Genomic DNA, 16,908 nt, shown 5'->3' with positions numbered 1-16,908 from the left:
ATGGAGTGCAACAACGTAATCATGGCATGAGGGCTGAAAAATTGGAGCAGCGAACTAGCCCTACACTTCTCAACAGTTGAAGAAATATTCACAGGCATATCAGTAATCAATAAAGACTAAACAATAATTAACAGCAAATAAAACAACCCTCACACAAATAACTACAAAACAATCAGCTAGGTAAACAGATATGAAGACGTATATACAATCAATCTGAATTGTATTCAGTTTAGACGTATTCTAACAATCCGACTAGTAAGGGAGTGAGGGAAACCTTGCTCAGCAAGACTGTGAAATGCTCAAGTCAGAGACTAGTAAAAAAAAAGTTACAAAATTCGTGATATTTTTTGAAAGTTATTTTTTCACCTGGAAGATTTTTTTTTATGGGACACTGAGTCCCCTAGAAACTAGTTGACGCATCTACCGACCAGAAAATAAGTATTCAGTTTTTGATGGACGTAAAGACATATTAAAAAACGAGATGAAAACTTCTACGGGAACAACTTTAATGGCGGTCCTAGAAGTGGACGCAAAAATCTTTCAGCCTGAAGAAGATAGCGGACTCGGTTAGTGGACCGGCATCAGAGCTCAGTAACACGTTGCTTCTCAAATCTATATTTTTACAAAGTATATAAAAGTACAAAAGCAGTCATATGCACCGTCTATACTTCTGGCTCCTGAATTATCATTCTTACAGTAAAAAATTCCGACTTTCACACTTTTACGGTAATGAAAATTGAACATCTTCACATGATTATGTGCGATCTTGGTCTATCATCCATGATGGATGTCACATTTATGTACTCACGCGAAATTAACATAAAATTATATTTTTAGTCAAGATTCAGATGCAAACCACAATATATTCATGAGTGACCTATGGCTCATGCTGCCGTTGGACGAGATTGAGTCTGGGTGAAATGAAGTGATGGGTTGATGCGGATAAATGACGATGTCAGAAGCTGATACGATATCAGAACAAGATCAAAAGTCAGGTACTAACATCGCCATATTGCGTAGCCGAGGATGAGGTTGCAACCAACAGATGATGATGGCTTGGGACTAACTGTTGCGTAATCCTTGACGTTATCTGTTATCGCAGATGAAAAACGGCGCCTTCAACCGCGAGGTGTCGGACAACAGAAGATTTTGGCTCACGTCCAGGATCTGCAGAAAAAGGTTTCGTCATTGCCACAAAATATTTTTCCGCACCTAAAATTTACTAAACATAGGTAATTTTATATTTAGACATAAACCATTTAAGCGAACTTTATCTCATAGTGTACACCGTAGTTAGGGCGTGAAGTTGTACGTCAACCTTGATGGCAACAACATAACCAATTTAAACAAACTTTTTCTCATGACCTGATGTAAACATTATATTTGAAGTATTATGTTATACGTCAAACTTGATAGCAATAACATAACCAATTTGACAAGCTGTATCTCATGGCTTGATAATGAAAATAATATTTGGAGCATCAAGTTTAACGTCAAACTTGATAGCAACATCATGAATCTATTGGAGTTACGCGCGCCCCAGACAACCTCTACTCTTATACGCACCTCGATCATCTTGTTAAGCAGGTCACGGGCTCTGTTGGGCTGCGAGGGACACTTCATCTGGCAATAAGTCCTCAGGCACTGCCGGTAAGATCGCTCAGCCTCGACAATATTGGTCATGTCAGGCTTAGCCTTCATTGTGTACATTATTGCCTTGAGCAGGAGGAATTCTGGCTCTTCGATGCGAATAGCATCAAAAAATACCGTGAATTCTGACAATTTTTCAGTGATTGGCACCCATCGCTGAAGCAAAAAATCTGTTTGGCCTTTGGAGAGGCTCATCTCCATGAGGCCTTTCTTAAGCGCGTTGATGTTGGCCGACATCTGTAAATAAAAAATATTGATTAAGTACGGCTGAACGACAATATTTATTGTATTCAAATTACGACATGGCAATATCTCATTTAAAAAAATTCTTTATTACTTCGTTGATATTTCTCATCATTGTTTAATAACCAAACTCAGCGAATCGCTGACAAGGAAATCCATTTTATGATAAAATAGAATCTATGATAATCTTTTGATATTAAAATAGAAAAATTATACAGTTAGAATACCCAGAAATGAAAAAAAAGGTTTAATTATCTACTATAAAAAACGGGAATTTCGAGCATGTATAATTTATACGATATTTTAATTAGTGCTTCTTATGAATTATGAAGTAGACATTCTTCTCACCTCTTCCATTAGTTCTCTATTGTAGAATTCTGTGGTTGGTATGATAAGTTTTGGTCCTTTTTGGTGATGAAGATAAAAAGCAGCGTTCAAAATAACCAAGCCAAAACATGATGACGTCAACAAATGATCTGCACACTCGTCCCCGAACGGCAAGTGTCTCACCCACTGCATCAAATTACACGCGACTTTGTCGGCAAAAAATCCTTCTGCATTTTCTTCAGGTTCGTCGTACAAGATTGGGTTTCTGCCGTCTTCGGGCGTGATGTCGTCGGGGCCGCTAAACTCTGGCAGTAACTGCAGGCACATATTCAAAATTAGAACACAAGAGCGTGTGCAATTAATCAGCTGAATAAAATATCTGTAATGCGCATTGATAATATCTTTGACAGACGTGAAAGATTAATCGAGGCAAGTCATTGATTAATTATAATAACCCAATTTTAAATGACAATGTGCGACTCTTTAGTTTATTTGGATAATTAATAATAGTCAGTAGTATAGTGGATTAGTGGTAATTAATTAACTATTAATTACTAATAATAGTAATTATAATAGTCATTGCTTTACCTGCATTAGCGCACACTCTTGGAAGCGGTCGTACTGCCTGAGTTCTTTAATGAGCATCTCCATTTCGTTGAACATCATGAGGCAGTCTTTGCTGTCTTTGTTGTCCCGCACCGGGAAGCTCACTGCGCTCTCTGATCGTTGTCGGTAATGCGCGACCTGCACATAACAAGAAAACGTTACTTGAAGCCTTACACGAATTATAATTGATGTACTTTATTAAAATAATAATAAAACTACATGACAAGAAAACGTTACTCGGAGCCTTACACGAATTACAATTGATGTACCTACTTCATTAAAATAATAATAAAACTATATGACAATAAAATATTACTTGAAGCCTTACACGAATTATAATTGATGTACTTTATTAAAATAATAATAAAACTACATGACAAGAAAACGCTACTTGAAGCCTTACACGAATTACAATTGAAGTAACTTCATTAAAATAATTATACAACTGTATACTAGTCAGGCTTCTAAAGCAACACTGTAATTAATATTCATTTTTCCTGCTAATACTATATTAAATGGATCTTTACCTCAGCAGGGTTGGTTAGAGCCGCCTTCAGAATGGTCCCGGGGGCTAAACTTGTGGGAAAATTTCGGTTGTACGCCAAGGTGGAGGTCGGCGCGGCACTCGCCGCAGAAACCATAGCCTGTAGAGGCAAGATAGGTGACATTAACGATGATAATAGAACAGTAACCGGTAATAAATAAATATTTAAATAAATAATAGCTTTTGATAACTTATAGTAAATCAAACATAAATAATTGTTATAAGTTGATAGCATTCATAAATATCAAGTTAAAATACGTGTATGTACGGTGTATGCTATGCAAAGTCATAGAGCGACTGATTTAAATTCTGAAATACCTTGTTATCCATACCCGTACATGTAATAAATATCATGTACGAACACAATAAAAATTCAGTTCAAACACTAAATGCGTATAAATTGCTTAATATTTTGTACATGCCTCATGTCAAATTTATTTCATATATTAAACGGAGATGAATTATTGCTTAAAAATTCGTAAATACCTGATGCAAAGTCATGGAAGTTGGTGACATCTGAGAGGAGGTTGGCGATGTTCTGGCCGCAGGCATGTAGGCGGGTGGGGGCATGTCGCCTGCGGGAGAGGAGGGGCCCTTACAGCGACGCGGTCCCTGAGGGGTCCCTCTGTCGGGGATCCCGTAACCCACAGCGCGGTTATTCCCCATGTGTTGCTTGTTCTTGTTCCTTTTCTTATATTTCACCTGAAAAAAGAGAAATATATCCATATATTTTTTTTTAATGTATTTGAAAAAAATGTTTGTTTGCTTGTTCCTCACGTCAAGGAGAGAGGCGTGTGCACATGTTCAGTCTTTGCTGTCTTTGTTGTCCCGCACCGGGAAGCTCACTGCGCTCTCTGATCGTTGTCGGTAATGCGCGACCTGCACATAACAAGAAAACGTTACTTGAAGCCTTACACGAATTATAATTGATGTACTTTATTAAAATAATAATAAAACTACATGACAAGAAAACGTTACTCGGAGCCTTACACGAATTACAATTGATGTACCTACTTCATTAAAATAATAATAAAACTATATGACAATAAAATATTACTTGAAGCCTTACACGAATTATAATTGATGTACTTTATTAAAATAATAATAAAACTACATGACAAGAAAACGCTACTTGAAGCCTTACACGAATTACAATTGAAGTAACTTCATTAAAATAATTATACAACTGTATACTAGTCAGGCTTCTAAAGCAACACTGTAATTAATATTTATATTTCCTGCTAATACTATATTAAATGGATCTTTACCTCAGCAGGGTTGGTTAGAGCCGCCTTCAGAATGGTCCCGGGGGCTAAACTTGTGGGAAAATTTCGGTTGTACGCCAAGGTGGAGGTCGGCGCGGCACTCGCCGCAGAAACCATAGCCTGTAGAGGCAAGATAGGTGACATTAACGATGATAATAGAACAGTAACCGGTAATAAATAAATATTTAAATAAATAATAGCTTTTGATAACTTATAGTAAATCAAACATAAATAATTGTTATAAGTTGATAGCATTCATAAATATCAAGTTAAAATACGTGTATGTACGGTGTATGCTATGCAAAGTCATAGAGCGACTGATTTAAATTCTGAAATACCTTGTTATCCATACCCGTACATGTAATAAATATCATGTACGAACACAATAAAAATTCAGTTCAAACACTAAATGCGTATAAATTGCTTAATATTTTGTACATGCCTCATGTCAAATTTATTTCATATATTAAACGGAGATGAATTATTGCTTAAAAATTCGTAAATACCTGATGCAAAGTCATGGAAGTTGGTGACATCTGAGAGGAGGTTGGCGATGTTCTGGCCGCAGGCATGTAGGCGGGCGGGGGCATGTCGCCCGCAGGAGAGGAGGGGCCCTTACAGCGACGCGGTCCCTGAGGGGTCCCTCTGTCGGGGATCCCGTAACCCACAGCGCGGTTATTCCCCATGTGTTGCTTGTTCTTGTTCCTCTTCTTATATTTCACCTGAAAAAAGAGAAATATATCCATATATTTTTTTTTAATGTATTTGAAAAAAATGTTTGTTTGCTTGTTCCTCACGTCAAGGAGAGAGGCGTGTGCACATGTTAGGTATGTAAATGCGTTAGATTTTCTAAGTTTAACGAATTGATTTGAAGACAGATTGCACAGCGATATATACAAATATTACTTTTTATGACGAGCAGGTTTAATTTGTAATTCATGAAATATCACAATGATGAATATTCATACCTTGTATAGATTGTACACTGCACCAGAATTACGACCACCGGGCATCCGATCTTCTCTGACAGCTGTAAGAAAAGGACAAAGAAGCGTTAACAGTGAAAATTGATCAGAGAAATTTATTTTTCAGGAAAATATCTCTAAATAATATTTTCGTCATTAAATAATAATAAATCAAACACTTACGAACAGCCTAAGTACATGTAGCGACCAATCACTCTTCTCTTTAAAGGTAGGCGAGTTTAACTTGAAAAGCCGTCAGTTATCGGCTGACGGAGTTACGAATTCATAAAAATTTTGCTAATAAAGCCTTAGGATATGAACTCACCCGCAAGAACCATGCCTTTATCGAGACATTTCTGGAAGCGGCAGAACTGACATCTGTTGCGCTGCTGCTTGTTGATCTCACAGTTGCCGTCTGCGACGCAGTTGTACACGCGCTTGTTCTGGACTGTGCGCTTGAAGAATCCTTTGCATCTGCAAAATTATCAAGCATATGTCAGTTATACAACATAATAAAACACGTCATAGAAGTGACATATCTAAAGGCTTGTTAATTAGCACCTGCATCAGAATACTTTTCTTAATATACGAGACAAAGTTAAAGCATTAAGCAGTGTATTTCTGTTTTGGTTTAGAGTGTAGCAATTACGATCCTAAATTCACCGTGAGACTCACCCTTCGCATGTGATGATGCCATAATGTAGTCCAGTGGCGTTGTCTTCACAAATCATGCAGATGAGCGTCTCGTCTTCTTCTTCATCTTGCAAGACAGGTCGCCTATCGTTACCACAGAGCGATAAAGACATGTTAGGAGGAGAGGGTGAAGGCCCTCCTCTACGGTCACCGAAGCCTGCGCTGCCCAGACTCATGGGAGACAAGGCATCCGAGGAATTACTGGGCAACTGAGACTTGTCGCCTTGCCAGAGCCTCTCCATATTGATTGGCATTGGTCGGGGGTTATCGGTAAATACTTTCTTCACGCGATAATCTTCGAGATCTTCTCTCACGTGGATTGGAGATGACGTGGGATGTTTGGAAGCGCGGAAACCCGGAGGCGAGGAACTTTGTTTTGTGAGACCACGTCCATTATCCGGAGAAATTAAACTGTTTGTGAAGAAGGGCGAAATCTGTTGGGCTACCGAAGATGGGGGCGATCCAGCTGCAGAAACTCTGCCCAAGCTCAGCATGCCGTCTACTGTATTGCGTATGTCACTGCTGAGAGTAACGTGAGGTGACTGCGTGTTCAGCGATTCTCTGGGCTTATCTCCGATCCACAACATGGTTTTGAAACCTCCCGCTTCCCCGAGTATGACTGTGTTTGTTGTGTTGTTGTGAGTCCGAGACATCCCTTTAGGATCGTGTTTGTGGAGTATTTCACCACCGCGGATGATCTCAGGAACGATTCCGTTGATTCTCGCTTTCTCCAAGGAGCTTTGATAATCGAAAGGCGTCGTCATTGCGTTCCTTAGAACAGAATGTTCTCTCGACAAGTAGCTGCTGGAGGAAACAAGACCGTTGGAACTTGCGTCCGTTGTGTGATTTGAGTCACTCGCGCTACTGAAGATGCCGCATGTGGTGGCAAAGACGCCCATATTGTACGAGGTGACGCCTCCTGCACCCAAAGACGATCCATGGATGGGGACGCTCGTGTTTGCCGAGTGGTGGGACATAGGGGATGAAGCAGAAGCGGCTGGGGAGGGAGTCATCCTGTCGAAAGATGGTGCGGCGCCAAGACCAACTGGAGTGGATGTAACCTGCTGCTCTTCTGTGCCGTACATGGGCGACGGTGGCTGATCCGCGCGGTTGAATTCCAGCCGACATGAAACTTCAATGTTTTTCTCACTCGGGCTGTCAGGAGACCGTCTGAGTGGTAATGAAACGGAACAAATTAAAAACAGCTAATAAAAGAAAGTGCAAAGTAAGGGATAATTATAGGGAACATAAAAACCATGTAGTTTACTTATGGTTATAGGAAAAATTGCAGTCCATTTGTGATTAATAGAATAAACAAATATTTGAAATAATTATTGCTTTAACAGAATAACACCATTGACTAATATCACAAAAATATACTCGTAATTAAAAATGAACATTATTTACGACCTACCTCTCACAAAGCAGATGCGATTCCAGTATACTGGGCCTCTCAATCTTGATGTGAGTGACATCCTTGGTGTGGTGTGAGGCGCTAGGGGATATATGACTCCCGATAGGGGAATGTTCCCGGCCGTGGGGAGGAGAATCGGGTGGGGAAGTGATCTGCGGGGACGTTATGGACATGCCACAACTACCGCTTTCGCTGGTGCCTGACGACACCCCAGAATCTGGGGAGTCTGTCACGGACTCAACGGCGCCCGCGTCCACCACCATCGACTCGACAGGAGGCTCGGACTCGCGACTGCACCGAGAAAAGCTGCACATAATCAACCATATAATTTGCTAGGTCATAGAGAATATAACAGAACACAGGTTTAAAGATTTTTGGATGTGATGTAATAACGACAATCGAGTCCAAAAAACTCCTAGTGGCATGCATATTTTATTTTCGATTTGACGGAGTGTTTTGTAGGGATTAACATTGCGAAGTCGAATAATGTTTTTAATCAATATGGAAACCGAACAAAAAGTGTGCATCCAGTACAGTAACTTTCCTATCGTATCGTTCAAAATTACAGAAGATCTTTACAGATCAAAATTACAGAAGAAATCAAACCCATTTATCAGAAAATTAAGTTAATTTAATTTAGTGGCAACGAGGGACCAAACAAAAAGAATTTAATCGTAATTTCGAAGTGGTCGCCCACCTGCTGCTGCTCTCCGCCTTCCTGCGCTTAAGCTTGAGGTCCTGGTAGAGGCTCATCGTTGCTGTGGCGCGCTCAGGTGTCGATAGCACGGTAACAGTCATGATTCCTGCCGAGACAAAAACAGTTATGTTGATGGTTATAGGTAACAGTCATGATTCCTGCCGAGACAAACAAACGCAGTTATGGTAATGGTACTAATTAACAGTCATGATTCCTGCCGAGACAAACAAATACAGTTATGTTAATGGTACTAATTAACAGTCATGATTCTTGCCGAGACAAACAAACGCAGTTATGGTAATGGTACTAATTAACAGTCATGATTCTTGCCGAGACAAACAAACACAGCTGAGTTAATGGAAATCGGTAACAGTCATAATGCCTGAGAAGACAAACACTGTCGTATTTACGGTAATAGGTATCAGCCATGATTCTTACCAAGACGAACACAGCCGTATTAACGGCAATCGGTAATAGTGACTTATGCTGCGATGTACTTTTATACACCAGAATTGTGTTAATTATTATTAAAGCTGTGCGTTGTCAGGTTATTCTCAGTGCGGCGATGTATAGATCTCTATTTTGCGTCGAGAGAATCGAGTCTTTTAAGCTGTTCGTCACCAAAATTCAACCAACGATACTTCGATTCAATCAATGATACCAAAAAATAAATACTTCGACAACACAAGGGAAAAGAACTGAAAAATTCAGGCATTGGCAAGTCAGTCAGTTTCATTGGCAAGTCAGTAGAGTAATTCACAAACTAGGAAACATTGTTCTTTTGATCCATACAACTGTTCCTTGCAAGTTAATCAGAAACATTGTTGTTTTAATTCTTACAACTGTTCCTGTCAAGCTAATCAGTTTCGACGCAACACAGATCGCTGGCTACATCTTAATGAGATTGCCGTAACAATACATAAACAAAGAAGACTTGATCGTCACAATAGAGAATAACAGAATATTGATCGTAATCAATAATCTGGTATTAATGAATTAAATCACCATTAACATATCTTGTTGCAGTGACAAAACGTGCTCGAGTTTTCACAAATTTAAGCCTAATTCAACGCAAAATAGTTAAAAAATTATCGATTCCGATGAAAAATATTCATCTTTCGCTGAGATTTCCATTCACTTCTATAATAGAAAACATCCAACGTAATAATTTTGTTTATATCGGAGCCGTGACAGAATTGCTTATAATATGAATGTTTGTACAGTAATCAAGCATTTAGTTGTTGTCGATCATGCGGAATTTAATCTCGCTGTTCATATGACATGATATTTATTAAGTATTTTTTTTAGTTAGTTATACTCTTACAGTCTAACAACGTTTAATTAATTAACGTCGATTGGACAAAGTTTTAATCAACGTTAATTCAATGTTAGATGTATAGTGGGACACTCCCTGCCACGGATGCAGCTATAGCCACGAGCATCGCTTGCACTCAAGACAAAACAATGGATCATATAGTCCAAACAGCGACACTTTAGTACGCACAGCACTAGCAACGTAGAGGACGTAGGCCCATACCGGGTCAGAAATATCCATACAAGAGCAAAACATGAATCACTAATTTGGACAAAGTCTCGCTAATTTCTCTGAGTGTGGAAGTCGGGTAGTGACCCATGCAAGCGCAAAACATGCATCACTAATTTGGACATTTAATCAACGTTAATTCAATGTTAGATGTATAGTGCACGTGGGACACTCTTTGCCACGGATGCAGCTATAGCCACGAGCGTCGCTTGCACTCAAGAAAAATTAATGGATCATATTGTCCAAACAGCGGCACTTTAGTACGCACAGCACTAGCAACGTAGAGGACGTAGGCCCATACCGGGTCAGAAATATCCATACAAGAGCAAAACATGCATCACTAATTTGGACAAAGTCTCGCTCATTTCTCTGAGTGTGGAAGTCGGGTAGTGACCCATACAAGCGCAAAACATGCATCACTAATTTTGACAAAGTCTCGCTCATTTCTGTGAGTGTGGAGGTCGGGACGGGCGTGTGCGGCAGGCAGGCGCGCGTCTCTTCCTGAAGCGCCGCGACGCTGGCGTCCTTGGTCGGAAAAGTCAGGGTCTGTGAGGTGCGTCCCTCAGACGCACAGGATCTCGCCGACTGCCGACATTCCTCACCATTGAAGTATTGGTGATGAGTGATCATAACAAATGAAGTATTGGTGATGAGTGATCATAACAAATGAAGTATTGGTGATGAGCGATCATAACAATTGAAGTATTGGTGATGAGTGATCATAACAAATGAAGTATTGGTTATGAGCGATCATAACAAATGAAGTATTGGTGATGAGTGATCATAACAAATAAATTAAGCACCATACTCAAATAAAGAACCATCATACCAGTAAGTTTCTGTTGAGCTTTGCGACTAAGTTGGTCACGAGTTTGCAGGAAGTTTAGACATTCCTCACCATTGAAGTATTGGTGATGAGTGATGATAAAAAATAAATTAACCACCGTACTCAAATAAAGAACCATCATACCAGTAAGTTTCTGTTGAGCTTCGCGACTAAGTTGGTCACGAGTTTGCAGAAAGTTTAATTAATAAACAACAATACAAACTTGTTTCTGTTGAGCTTTACGGCAAAGTTCGTCCCGCAGTTTTCAATGTACGATTTTGTCTAAACGTATGAGGATTGAACAATTTCAATTCCGGTAGATAACTTCATTAGAGCACTCATAAAATGAGAATGAAATTGGATCTCCTCACATTTATCTTTCTATTTTTTTTAACCTACTCAGAAAAATAGATTTGCAACGGAGGAGGCATATTATAAATAAAATAATGAGATTTAACAATAATCAGAAGTCCTATATTCAAAGTGCGGATAACTCATTGACGGCGGACGTGGCATTTTATTTATCGTTGCAGCAACAAGAAACGTCAAGAGCTTCCGGGAAGTTCCTTTGAACTGGCCGATGACAAGGTCAAGATCATCATTGAAAAGTCGCAACTGTCAATTGTATTTTCTATTTTTGGATCATAATCTAATATAATAATTTATAATCTCAAGTAGGGTTGAGATGCGAGGTAATATACCAAACTAATTAATATTTCATGATTCATATATAATTTTGTTGATCAAGCGTTACCGTTTTAAATTGGTTTTTCTTACAAAAAAATCGTCGTTTCAAGCATCAATTATCATTATTATCATTCGCAAAAATAAAACGAGATATAACAATTGTGTCAAGCAGTATAAATTTTAAAGCAGATAAATAAGGTAAATAATTTTTCTTACCGTAAAACATTTTTTAAATATTAGTTTGCAGCTTTTATAAATAGAACACATTTTTTTGTGCTAGAACGAGACGTGACTTATTCTTATAAGCTTCAATCTTTAACAATTAACGCCGAACTTAGGAGTGAACTTCGTTCCGCATCCATGACCGTTAGGTAATTAATAATAGAAATGTATATTTTTTCACCTTGAGGCATCACATTTCACGGGAACGCTGCTCGGTCTGAAGTAAACTGGAATACTTCAAGGTCTTCTGACGAGCTTGACTCTTCTATAGAGGGTAGGAAGTGTAGCCATGCCTCAAATATGACTAAATTAAGAGCCCAGGGGTTTATTTTTACGTAGGAATATATGTCTCTAATAACGCAATAAAATACTGAAAACATTTGCACGAGTTAATGAGGTCATAGGGACAGGCGGAAAATTAACAATTAATAATATTTCTGTGGGCTTCACTCAAAGATTAGATGTCTTTTGCTACATGACGACATGACGTAGTAGCAGAAATAAATAAAAGTCAATTTAGAGCAGCTGAAACATAAGCTTGTTTCTGAACATATAGTAGTGCTCAGTAAACGTACGCTACAAAAATGTCAATGACAGGATGTATTTTTTTTAATTAGCGGGAGAAAAAATATCAAGGGCAGTAAATTATCGGAAATTTTTTTGGCATCGGGAAGATCATAAAAATAATTATACTAGCGACGGCTGTTTAGGGTAATAGTGATGGTTGTTCAGGGTAAAAATTCCAGGACAGATCATCAGCCAACGAAGGTGAGAGTAGTGAGCGTGGGCAGAGCTGGTTTTTGCGGGGACGAAGGCCGTACGGATACTGACTACCAATATACGGTACAATGTTCATTCATTATTGCATTAATGAGGACGAGCGTCGAAATTCTTGGAATGAAGAAATATGGGGAAATATTCAAAAATCTGTTATAAAAATTCAGCAGTAAAATCTCATAAAATAGCTTGGTGGAAAAATAAATAAAAACGCCATTTAAAAAGTTTTAACATTATATATTTTGTTTTCATTTTGCAATGGCTTAGTCAAGAACTTCGTCAAATTACGTTGCTTAATTTATTGCTTTCTTTAACTTTTGTTGAGAAAGGATGTGAAAAGAGTAACTTTTGCATCGAATTGACACGATCCAGTACTTAGTCGTCCTGCCGCAATAAAAAATGTAAACCTCTCAAGGCTTAGCAATGCGATGATGCATAATTGCAGACGTAGCAAAATTGTACATTAAATTCGCTTATCGGTTCATAAACTTGATGAAATTATGAGCCTTGATCTCAACTTAAATGTCGCGATTTACGTCATCGGTAACTGGAGCGCTCCTTATAGTGCAGGCAACCTTCGTCAGCAGCAGCATAGCTCCATGCATTAATAGGGTCGAGTTTACCGACGTACAACAGACTCGCAAAATTAATAAATGCAACAAAATTTTAAGGCCCTACAAAAAAGCAAGTAAGTGCAGTAAAATATGCGTTCATTCCCCTTCATTACACACGAAACATGTGTAAATTCGGTAGAAGGGTATAATTAAAACTCAAGTTTTCGCGTCATGTAGGGCTACTCTATGTAGGCTCTTCCACAAAAAACTTTCTATGTTACCTGTGAAATAGTTAGCTAATATTATAAAAATCATCTTCCAATAATATTTGAAACGGATATACATCGATATAAAAATATCATGCACAGGATATTAATCCGGATTAGACAGTGTACGATTAGTTAGTTTCGACCGATTTCATGCGTATTACGAGCAGATCGAATGAGGTAAAAAACATTAATGTTTCCACCGTGATATTTCAAATAATACCGCGATTATATTTTATAAATTCTGGATTATTTTTTATCGAGGACTTCGTGGTTGATTTCTTAGACAAGGTTAACATGTGAAGGGTTAGTATGCGAGGAACCTCAGCGTCAATGACACGCATTTAATTTAGTTCAATTTGCAAGGATCCAGATAATAATTTGTGATTTGCAGTCGTTCAAACAGTCGTATATACGTCACGTAATACAAGCTCGCATGAAGCCTTGACTTAAATATAGAAGAGCAAGCCACGTTTATCAAGTTTATGGCAAACCACTTGATGGCCGCTGAAACCAACAAGTTTTGGGCTAATGAGACACATCTAAATGTCTTGTAGATTAAGCCGGTGATGAAGGCCGGTGAGGTAACCTTGATGCTGTACAGCTTAAGGAGACACATGCACGACTAGAATCTAGCAATTTCCTAGCATGTGCAAGAAAAAAACGTCGTTCGCTTCAATTCACATAAAAAAACAATAGCTCCAAGAAAAAAAAGTCGCCGGTTCTAGTTAAATCTACAAAGTTATGAAATTATTTCAATTAAATATACTTAAAGCACTCTGCTCGAGCTAAGTCATTGTATCTTCAGAGGGAAATTCTCTTTACCACAGAAATGATAATATTTTAGCAATGACAATACGTTTTGTTGACAAGGAAACAACAAGGAAACCATTATAAAAACAATGGAAATACTGATGATTATACTTAAAGGCGATGATGATTGAATGGGGATTGTGCTAAGAAGCAATTGCTCAGGAAAAATACCCTCACTGCACAAGCTGTGAATTACGAGTAAATACATGCATTTAAGAGCGGAGTTGTACTTCCGCATGCAGTGCCGTGCTTGGTGTCGAGCGGTGACTTACATTTCCGGCTCTACGGAGACCCTATATAACAGGCTTAATAAGAAAGTTATTTTGCAGAAAATGTAATTGCAGATTTAATACAACATAAAGAGATGATCAAAAGACAATCAATGTCGACTGGAACAGCCAGAGACATGTTATCCGTTAGAAGGTTAAGCTGCCCACGCTGGAGCGTATCCACATCTCGCGCAATCTAAAATGTTAAGGTCAAAGCAAGAGCTCGATCATGGTGAGACTGGTATCCCAGATATCAAGGATGCTCACGGACACATGATCCCGGCAGACTCATGGTACGAACTAAAGGCTGCATGAACATGTTTTTAAGAATAAAACTAATCAAACTCGGAGGAACTAAATGACAATATTTATGACAAGGCTAAACCTCGTCGTAACTGTCAAACAATAAAGAATTATTTAGAAACGCGACGAAGTGAATGAGGCATAATTTAAAGGATAAAACATAAGTAAGACAGATGTACACAAATTAAACAAGGCACCAACTCTAATGGAACAACATCTAAATTGGTATAGCGCTTAAGCAGCGGTAATATATCTTTGTGCGCAAGCATTCATTGCCACAGAAGGAAAAGCGCGTCAAGGCTATCCAAGAAGTGAAGAAGGTCGTATTGTGTTGCAAGCAGTAAACAACAATTATATTCTTCACACAACACGTAATACGAATTGAAATTATTTGCCTTGAGGAAACTACAGGAAGAAAGGCACATTTTTTCTAATCAAGGGTCTTGTTTGCTATGTCTAACAACGATTTGGTTAATTGTTGGGCTGTAATTGTACAGAATTCTCATATTATGTTAACGAAGCGTTAAACATTTCAAGACCTTAATTTTATTGATCCAGATGCGGTCGAAAATCAGCAATGAATACGATATTGGGTAATGTAAATGTAAGATATTGATACCAATTACCAACATGATGCGGACTCCTAGAGAAACCTTCATCAATTGAACTATGCTGAGTAAACTCGCCTCTCAAACTGTGACATTAAACGCTGAGTAAATCCAGAGTTGTCTTATGAAAAAATATGTAGTTCGCGAAAGCAATCGTAGAGAGGAAGAGGAAACAATGCATGTGAGTATTTCCGCGTTCTACATGGGAAACTCCCAGGTGCATCTATATTGCGAGCGACCTTCAGCACGTGCGATCAAGACGGCAGGAAGATTTTCTCACGGAAACTTGGAATGCCAGAAATTGAAGGACTTCATCGCATGGCTCCAGGTACAACGCACGACATAAGCATAAAACCAGCCTACCTTGGATCCAACGGGCGGGAGGTACGCGACATAGATCGAGTAGATCTCAGCGGAATGATCTTGATCGTCAAGTCACCACGCGTCCAGTTACATGTTGAACTCAAGGCGTTACTAGAATTACAACAAGCTCCATACCCGCTGTGAGAACCGTAAGAATTACTTAACTTCTCCTTCTGACTCATATTTTACTCCGCACCTCAAAATTGTAATATAGAATATATATTGGGTTCATTCTTATTCATGTTCCTTTCTTACGGGATTCACGAAACAAAAAAATCAAAAATAAATGATCATAATAGAATGCGTTCTCGAAACTGACACAGAGAACATAGGAACGAAGAAGAATAGTGCGCCATTATTTATACTATGATTAGTACTGCGCATTTATTGTAGAACGGTTCAAAATCTTGACACTTGACCGTGGCGTTTGAAATCCATAGAGAATTTCCTTGTAGATTATTTCGATAGAAAGAGGGTAGGGCAACAAGATTAACGGTAAATAGAGCTTCGGCTCTCCCAACCCTAGCGCACTTCAGAAGGCATATATAATGATTAAGGATTCAAAGACTACTATTCGTTTCCCGCACTGAAACGAATAGAATTGACATGCAGTTATTCGGTAAAAACTGAAAAACTTCAATGTGAAAGAACGTTGAAATATAAAAGTCAGAAGACAACGCTAAACTTAAAGTAAGCTTTCAACTATTCGTATAGTAGCGTTGTTATCATTTTTAACTACATGGTTTAAACACTGAAAGAATTTCCGCAATTCATTGGAAATAAAGTTGTGTTGAAATATTGGTGCTTGGTTTCAGATTTGGGTTCCTAAAGTCAATATATAATTGTCTAGAGCAAAAAAGGAACGTAAAACTGCGTTTTATGACGTAAACGCTGTACGGGTGACGAGATAAGTCGAAGCAACGCTACACCGTTGGCATTTGCTTCTGCAGGGCCAAGTGGAGCAGCCTTGGATGAGCCAACACAGAAGGACGTCCACATCGTAGGTTGTCTTCACACCAAGTACGACTTGTGCACATAAAACTCACCAAAAGCTGTTAAAATAACAACGCGATACGTAGCGACATTGAGCACCCACAAGGAGTGATGGATGATGGAGCTACACAGCATGGCATATATACTGCACACACTGTTCCAAAACATGGCACACAGGTTATCGAGATACTGGGCTCAGATTTCCCCACCTGCGTTTGCACCAAGTTCAAAAAGATCACCTGCTTGACCAATTTCTCAAGGTAGACGTCTTCTATTCGAG

At 38.8% G+C, this 16,908-nt stretch overlaps 1 protein-coding gene across 3 annotated transcripts in view; it reads right to left on the bottom strand.

Moving 5' to 3' along the window:
* Positions 1-787: 787 nt before the first annotated feature.
* LOC108665775 (hormone receptor 4) overlaps positions 788-16,908 on the bottom strand; it is a 103,675-nt gene continuing 87,554 nt past the window's right edge. For 2 of the 3 annotated variants that reach the window (XM_018152573.2, XM_018152571.2), the window contains exons 2-12: positions 8,405-8,510; positions 7,708-8,013; positions 6,276-7,463; positions 5,926-6,074; positions 5,604-5,665; positions 3,857-4,072; positions 3,354-3,470; positions 2,809-2,964; positions 2,242-2,535; positions 1,567-1,887; positions 788-1,167 (exon numbers count right to left, since the gene is read on the bottom strand). In XM_018152573.2, coding sequence (XP_018008062.1) covers positions 1,087-1,167; positions 1,567-1,887; positions 2,242-2,535; positions 2,809-2,964; positions 3,354-3,470; positions 3,857-4,072; positions 5,604-5,665; positions 5,926-6,074; positions 6,276-7,463; positions 7,708-8,013; positions 8,405-8,505 — 2,991 coding nt within the window. In that variant the 5' untranslated portion in view covers positions 8,506-8,510 and the 3' untranslated portion in view covers positions 788-1,086. The remainder of the gene's footprint in view (positions 1,168-1,566; positions 1,888-2,241; positions 2,536-2,808; positions 2,965-3,353; positions 3,471-3,856; positions 4,073-5,603; positions 5,666-5,925; positions 6,075-6,275; positions 7,464-7,707; positions 8,014-8,404; positions 8,511-16,908) is intronic. The other variant, XM_018152572.2, reaches the window with a different exon arrangement.

This window comes from Hyalella azteca, unplaced genomic scaffold, assembly GCF_000764305.2.
Source record: "Hyalella azteca isolate HAZT.00-mixed unplaced genomic scaffold, Hazt_2.0.2 contig7076, whole genome shotgun sequence".
Taxonomy (NCBI): domain Eukaryota; kingdom Metazoa; phylum Arthropoda; class Malacostraca; order Amphipoda; family Hyalellidae; genus Hyalella; species Hyalella azteca.
Note: the sequence above shows the minus strand (reverse complement) of the source record. Positions and strands in the feature narration are given on the sequence as shown.